We start from the raw sequence: 8,138 nt of genomic DNA on the forward strand, positions 1-8,138 counted from the left end.
TCTCTCTCCACAGGCTTTAGACTGGATCCAGGAAACAGGAGAGTATTACCTCTCCACTCACACCTCCCCTGGAGAGAGCGGCGAGAGGAGTCAGGAACTACTGAAGGAGTATGAGGAATTCCGAGTCTCCGCCAAGGTATGGAGCTGGAGCCTGGAAGCAGATATAGGTTGCATCCCAAATGGTACCCTATTCCCTATGTAGGGCACTACTTTTGATCAGAGCTCTGGTCAAAAGCAGTGCCCTACATAGGGAATAGGGTGGGTACCATTTGGGACGCAGCCCTAGAGCTACTGTTCGGAGTCTGCTCTGACTCCCTCACTTACTGCTGACCCTATACCTGCATATCACATTAGCTAAACATTTCCACTGCAGTCTGCGTCTTGTCTACCTGTTTACAGCCGGATGAGACATTGGCTATTTTTTATTTATTTTATTTTTTTGGGATCTCTTTTAGTCCTCATTTGGACTAATCTTCCAAGAGTCCTTAAACATTAAAATACAATTTATAATACAAACAAATTTTCACATATAAACACACTGTTACAAACAGACATAATACACTAACATATTGACCCGATAAATACTCAGTCTAAGAAGATATTGATTCTTCATCTACTATAGTCCAACACAACATTTCTATGTGTTATATTTAAATGGTTTTAAAGTATTGTCTAAATGTATATATTGAAAGGTTTCTGGTTTGCTCAGTTAAATTATTCAATTTCTTTATTGCTCTAAATCGAAATGTTATTTTGCCTATTTCTCTTTTCTGTCTGGATAACGCATAGATGGTGGACAATCGCTTCCTAGTATTTACTGAATGTCTGTCTCTTACCAACTGAATACCGTTGTGAATAGAGTTTGACTGTTTTAAATGGTGTATATTATGAAATAAAATAAGCGTGTTTTTTTCAATTATCTTGTTGATTGATGATCAACCAAGAGCATTGCGCATGACTACAACAGAAGAACCATATCTCCACCTTCACAATCTTTGCTGCTTTGTTCTGTGCAATCTGCAGCCTCCTAATTTCACTTCCTGATGCATTTCCCCGCGAATGCATTATCAGTGGTTCAGGCAGCAAACAAGTGTTAGGAGATCTCTCCTGAGGGATGTCTGCACTCTCTCAAGCTTTAGCCTAGACGTTGACGGGGAGTGTGGAGGCTACAGATGATTGAAACACTCACACATGATCATGCTTACATGCACACACACGTTATAATACACACACATATATGCAAACTCACCTATGCACACACACACACACACACACTCATACACACTCATCTCTCTGTGGGCTTCCTACAGCAAACCAAGGAGAAGGTGAAGCTCCTCATTCAGTTGGCAGACAGCTTCGTCGAGAAGGGACATGTGCACGTCATTGAGCTGAAGAAGTGGGTCACCACAGTGGACAAGCGCTACCGAGACTTTTCCCTCCGGATGGGGAAGTACCGCTCCAGCCTGGAGAAATCACTGGGCATCAGCTCCGAGGTAAGGCCCCTTGGAGGGCCCCTGTAAGGCCTAGGGCTAACCCCACCTGCTGTGAATGCTCATTCATCAACATAACATCAGTCCCTGGCAACTAATTAGGCTTAGTCTTTTTATTGCTAATGAGTGTGTTTTCAAAGGACGTATGAAACAAATTTTGTCCAACATATGATATTCATAATTTGTGCTGCCTTAAATGTATAGATAGTCCTTCATCTGCTGCTGTTGTTATAACTCCCTTAGAGGTCATCTCCCCAGTAGAAAGGTCCTGCAAATACACTTACAGTTGAAGTCAGAAGTTTACGTACACCTTAGCCAAATACATTTAAACTCAGTTTTTCACAATTCCTGACATTTAATCCTAGTAAAAATTCCCTGTCTTAGGTCAGTTAGGATCACCACTTTATTTTAAGAATGTGAAATGTGAGAATAATAGTAGAGAGAATGATTTATTTCAGCTTTTATTTCTTTCATCACATTCCCAGTGAGTCAGAAGTTTACATACACTCAATTAGTATTTGGTAGCATTGTTTAACTTGTGTAGCCTTCCACAAGCTTCCCACAATAAGTTGGGTGAATTTTGCCCTATTCCTCCTGACAGAGCTGGTGTAACTGAGTCAGGTTTGTAGGCCTCCTTGCTCGCACACACTTTTTCTGTTCTGCCCACAAATTTTCTGGGATTGAGGTCAGGGCTTTGTGATGGCCACTCCAATACCTTGACTTTGTTGTCCTTAAGCCATTTTGCCACAACTTTGGAAGTATGCTTAGGGTCATTGTCTATTTGGAAGACCCATTTGTGACCAAGCTTTAACTTCCTGACTGATGTCTTTTAGATGTTGATTCAATATATCCACACATTTTCCTGCCTCATGATGCCATCTATTTTGTGAAGTGCACCAGTCCCTCCTGCAGCAAAGCACCCCCACAACATCATGCTGCCACCCCGTGCTTCACGGTTGGGATGGTGTTCTTGGGCTTGCAAGCCTTGTCCTTTTTCCTCCAAACATAACGATGGTCATTATGGCCAAACAGTTCTATTTTTGTTTCATCAGACCAGTGGACATTTCTCCAAAAAGTACAATCTTTGTCCCCATGTGCAGTAGCAAACCGTAGTCTGTTTTTTTATGGCAGTTTTGGAGCAGTGGTCAATATAGGACTCGTTTTACTGTGGATATAGATACTTTTGTACCTGTTTCCTCCAGCATCTTCACAAGGTCCTTTGCTGTTGTTCTGGGATTGATTTGCACTTTTCGCACCAAAGTACGTTCATCTCTAGGAGACAGAACGCGTCTCCTTCCTGAGCGGTATGACGGCTGCGTGGTCCCATGGTGTTTATACTTGCATACTATTGTTTGTACAGATGAACGTAGTACCTTCAGGCGTTTGGAAATTGCTCCCAGGGATGAAACAGACTTTTGGAGGTCTACAATTTTTTTTCTGAGGTCTTGGCTGATTTCTTTTGATTTTCCCATGATGTCAAGCAAAGAGGCACTAAGTTTGAAGATAGGCCTTGAAATACATCCACAGGTACACCTCCAATTGACTCAAATTATGTCAATTAGCCTATCAGAAGCTTCTGAAGCCATGACATCATTTTCTGGAATTTTCCAAGCTGTTTAAAGGCACAGTCAATTTAGTGTATGTAAACTTCTGACCCACTGGAATTGTGATACAGTGTATTCTAAGTGAAATAATCTGTCTGCAAACAATTGTTGGAAAAATTACTTGTTTCATGCACAAAGTAGATGTCCTAACCGACTTGCCAAAACTATAGTTTGTTAACAAGAAATTTGTGGAGTGGTTGATTAAAACGAGTTTTAATGATTCCTATCTCAGTGATGTAAACTTCCGACTTCAACTGTAAGTGTGACTGTCTCACAAAGGAACGGCTTCCAGCAAGCTCAATACAATATCTTTACTATTGCTAGTATCTCTACTGCCTTCGGTCGAGGAAAACCGGGGGCAAGACCTAACACAACTCAGTTTGAAGACCTGTCCTCATCTCGACACACAGGCATTGATTTCTCTTCTACTTGAAAGAGTTTTTTTTTTTTCTTCGAAAAGTCTATTTGATGTCAGAGTGCTGAGTGCTGAGTCATCATGGACCATGTTGAAGGGAATATAACATGACTCTAATGATGCGTCCCAAATGGCACCCTATTCCCAACGTATGGCACTACTTTGACCAGGGTCCATAGGGCTCTGGTCAAAAGTAGTGCACTACATAGGGAATAGGGTGCCATTTGGGATGTGTGCTGAGAGCTCCCTCTGTCTCTGGTAGGATAATAAGGACTTGGAGCTGGACATCATCCCAGCCAGCCTGACTGATCCTGGGGAGGTGAAGCTCCGCGACCCCAACCACGAGGTCAACGAGGAGAAGAGGAAGTCAGCCAGGAAGAAAGAGTGAGTACACACTGCAGACAGAGAGAAATAGGGAAGTATCGCTGGAGGAAGCAAGTGTTGCAAAGTACTCAAGTCTATGGTAGTACTATGGCTTTTCATAAGGTGTATAGGCCTATGTTTAACATTTCATGATATGCTGGGTGCTGGTCAAGTGGTAGTGCTGCCGTCTGCCCACACCAGAACACATATGCTCTTCAAAGAAGTGGTTAGATCCCCGTTCTGCCACTCACTTTCTCTGCTGTATCCCTCGTTTATATACAGGTCATTCGGAAAGTATTCAGACACCTTGACTTTTTCCACATTTTGTTATGTTACAGCCTTATTCTAAAATTGATTCAATTAAATGTTTTCCTTATCAGTCTACCCACAGTACCCTTTAATTACAAAACGAAAACAGGTTATTAGAAATGTTTGCAAATGTATAAAAAAATACAAAACAGAAATACCTTATTTACATAAGTATTCAGACCTTTTGCTATGAGACTCAAAATTGACCTCGGGTGTATCCTATTTACATTAATCCTTGAGATGTTTATACAACTTGATTGGAGTCCACCTGTGGTAAATTCAATTGATTGGACATGATTTGGAAAGGCACACACCTGTCTATATAAGGTCCCACAGTTGACAGTGCATGTCAGAGCAAAAACCAAGCCATGAGGTTGAAGGAATTTTCCGTAGAGCTGTGAGACAGGATTGTGTTGAGGCACAGATCTGGGGAAGGGTACCAAAAAATGTCTGCATCATTGAAGGTCCCCAAGAACACCGTAGCCTCCATTATTCTTAAATGGAAGAAGTTTGGAACCACCAAGACTCTTCCCAGAGCTGGCCACCCGGCCAAACTAAGCAATCGGGGGAGAAGGGCCTTGGTCAGGGAGGTGACCTCAGACTGGGGCAAACGCACACCTTCTTAATTGGCTCAAACGCCTTAAGGAAAAGAAATCCACAACTTAACTTTTAATTAGGCACACCTGTTCATTGAAATGCATTAAAGGTGACTACCTCATGAAGCTGGTTGAGAGACTGCCAAGAGTGTGCAAAGATGTCATCAAGGCAAAGGGGGGCTACTTTGAAGAATCTAAAATCTATTTTGATTTGTTTAACACTTTTTTGGTTACTACATGATTCCATATGTGTTCTTTCATAGTTTCGATGTCTTCACTATTATTCTACAATGTAGAAAATGGTCAAAATAAAGAAAAACAATTGAATGAGTAGGTGCTTCCAAACGTTTGATTGGTACTGGTTGGTGATATATTGCATGTGTTTATTTATCCAGGTTCATAATGGCTGAACTCCTTCAGACTGAGAAGGCCTATGTCAGGGACTTGCATGAATGTTTAGAGGTAAGCTTATACCTCTTCCATTTTTTGCTTGGCAATGAAACTCTTCTTTTCAGGGTTGTATTGACCTTGGTATGGACTCATAGAAGTGGTTCTTGGGGTGTTTTAATGCTATAATAAGTCAGATTTGTTCTTTGTTTTTCACCTACACTGTCATTGGTCGTCACAGACAGAAGTATTTCAATTACATTAACATTTTAGTTATCAACTGACAGTCAGTGCATTCAACTCATTTTTGGAGTAAAAAACAAATTACAGTTATAACCCTTCTTCGAAAGGTTGCCAGGATGAAAAAACAAGTCTAAGATGTTTTGTGAGGATTGGTTATAGGACATGATAGGATGTAATTTACTGTGTGTCTTTCTCATCTCCTCGTCCTGTCTAGACGTACCTGTGGGAGATGACGAGTGGGGTGGAGGAGATCCCGCCTGGCATCGTCAACAAGGAGCACATCATCTTCGGCAACATCCAGGAGATTTATGATTTCCATAACAGGTAGGAGTCTCTTTCAAATTGAGGATGCGTCCCAAATGGCACCCTATGCCCTATATAGTGCACTTATTTTGACCAGGGTCTTGGTCAAAGGTAGTGCACTATATAGGGAACAGGGTGTCATCTGGGACACATCCTTAATTTGAAAGAGATTCCAACTTGTTATATCAATTAGCTTTGTTGTTGTGTTTCAGGTGCACATCATTGCATGAGAGACCAATTCAAATCACTTCTATTTCATGTGAATTTGGTTGAGGAAATACTTATTCTATGATAAGCAGTGAATATTATCATGGTTAACCCTCTCTTTTCTGTCTAATTGCAGCATTTTCCTCAAAGAGCTAGTGAACTATGAGCAGCTACCTGAAGATGTGGGCCATTGTTTTGTCACATGGGTAAGACTCCTGTTTTCACTCAGTGGGTTGTGTTCATTAGAGCGCACAAAGGAAAACGTTGTGAACCGTTTTGCAATGGAAACCGAAAATGAGTATTTCTTATTGGTCACGTCCAGGTGTCCCATCCTGCTTCGTGCCTAGTGAATACGACCATGGTGTTTAGTTTTTTGCTTACACTGGGCACTTCTGACTTACTTTCTTGCAATTATCTTATACAACATCTGTAATCAATCAATCGTATTTTATAAAGCCTTTTTTCCATAAACAGGCATACAGTAGCATTCATTTTTTATTGTATTTAACGACGGCCTAGGAATTGTTCATGGGCAGAACGACAGATTTTTACCTTGTCGGCTCAGGGATTCGATCTTGCAACCTTTCGGTTACTAGTCCAACGCTCTAACCACTAGGCTACCTGCTGCCCCATGATAACCACTTGTAAAGCTGCTTGGTTTAAGCATTGGCAGTTAACATTGCTTACCGTAGTTGTAGTGGTGTGTATATATATGGAAAAATATATGCTTGTAAGAAAATTTTCAGTAATTTGAATTTGACTGGATTTTCCCATTCTGTTTTGCAGGCTGATAAATTCCACATGTATGTAAATTACTGTAAAAACAAACCAGATTCCAGCCAACTCATCTTGGAGCATGCTGGAAGCTTCTTCGATGTAAGTGAATGAGTTTTCCTCTTATACCTGTAGGTGGTGCCAATTAGCCATTTATTTCAACCCTAAAACAGAAATATTTTTTCTGCTTACTACCATTAGTCTCTTTGCATTACAGTGCACAGTCCGCCTCAGAGTCGTATGACTTCTGTTCCAAATGGCACCCTATTCCCTTTACAGTGCACTACATATGAACAGTGACCATAGGGTTCCAGATAAAAGTAGTGCACTGCATAGGGAATAGGGTTCCATTTCGGACGAACACATGATGATAGGCTTGAACACATTAGGGTATCTCAATGTCAACATCAATATGCTCTAATCGTCATGATGTCGTCAATTCTGTGTGCAGGAAATCCAGCAGCGACACGGATTGGCCAACTCAATCTCCTCCTACCTTATCAAGCCAGTGCAGAGGATCACTAAGTACCAGCTTCTCCTCAAGGTAGGGAACATGATGGGACAGAAGGTTTCTGTCCCAAATGGCACCCAATTACCTATATAGTGCACCACTTTGACTAGAGCCCTATGGGAGCCCTATGGGAGAGATCTTAGACCATTCTGTCATTCAGAATCCTTCCAGATCCTTGATATCCTTCATCTGCTCTTATGGACTTCCCTTGTGAATTCAAACCACAGGTTTTAAATGAGGTTCAAGTCCAGAGACCGAGATGGCCATTGTAAAATGTTGATAACTGGGTAAAGTTCATGATGCAATTGACCTTAACATGGTCCCCAGGACCAGGGGAAGCAAAATACTCCCATAACATCAAAGATCACCACAATATTTTACAGTAGGTATGAGGTTCTTTGCATCCTTTCGACACTAGTGCTGAGCGATTAGTGATTTTTCACTAAATCACCGTTTTCGATTATTCGATTATTCTTTAAAACATTAAATGCACTATGCGTTATGTGGGTTGGATGCTGTAACAACACAGAATGTTTTATAAAAGTCCCATGATGGTAGTGACGGCCCATTACTGCTTATCATTTATTCACATTACTTTACAAGTTAATTAAAGCTGAAATGTCTTGAGTCAATAGGTATTCAACCCCTTTGTTATTTGAAGCCTAAATACTTTCAGGAGTAAACATTTCCTTAACAAGTCACATAATAAAATGAATGGACTCACTGTGTGCAATAATAGTGTTTTGAGCATGGTGAAGTTATTAATTACACTTTGGATGGTGTATCAATACAACCAGTCACTACAAAGATAAAGGCGTCCTTCCTAACTCAGTTGCCAGAGAGGAAGGAAACCACTCAATGATTTCATCATTAGGCCAATAAAAAACTGTTATAGAGTTGTTGGCTAGAGCGCGTGTGCCAAGACCAGAGTAGGCA

At 41.0% G+C, this 8,138-nt stretch overlaps 1 protein-coding gene across 1 annotated transcript in view; it reads left to right on the plus strand.

Annotated features, from left to right (window-relative positions):
* Nucleotides 1–8,138, plus strand: part of LOC115156096 (kalirin) — a 288,273-nt gene that overhangs the window by 190,712 nt on the left and 89,423 nt on the right. Inside the window, exons 21-28 of the mRNA XM_029703397.1 lie at nucleotides 14–136; nucleotides 1,311–1,493; nucleotides 3,772–3,893; nucleotides 5,173–5,239; nucleotides 5,622–5,731; nucleotides 6,054–6,123; nucleotides 6,704–6,793; nucleotides 7,143–7,235. Of these exons, the coding sequence (XP_029559257.1) occupies nucleotides 14–136; nucleotides 1,311–1,493; nucleotides 3,772–3,893; nucleotides 5,173–5,239; nucleotides 5,622–5,731; nucleotides 6,054–6,123; nucleotides 6,704–6,793; nucleotides 7,143–7,235 (858 nt within the window). The remainder of the gene's footprint in view (nucleotides 1–13; nucleotides 137–1,310; nucleotides 1,494–3,771; nucleotides 3,894–5,172; nucleotides 5,240–5,621; nucleotides 5,732–6,053; nucleotides 6,124–6,703; nucleotides 6,794–7,142; nucleotides 7,236–8,138) is intronic.

The sequence above is a fragment of the Salmo trutta genome, chromosome 20, assembly GCF_901001165.1.
Source record: "Salmo trutta chromosome 20, fSalTru1.1, whole genome shotgun sequence".
NCBI lineage: Eukaryota > Metazoa > Chordata > Actinopteri > Salmoniformes > Salmonidae > Salmo > Salmo trutta.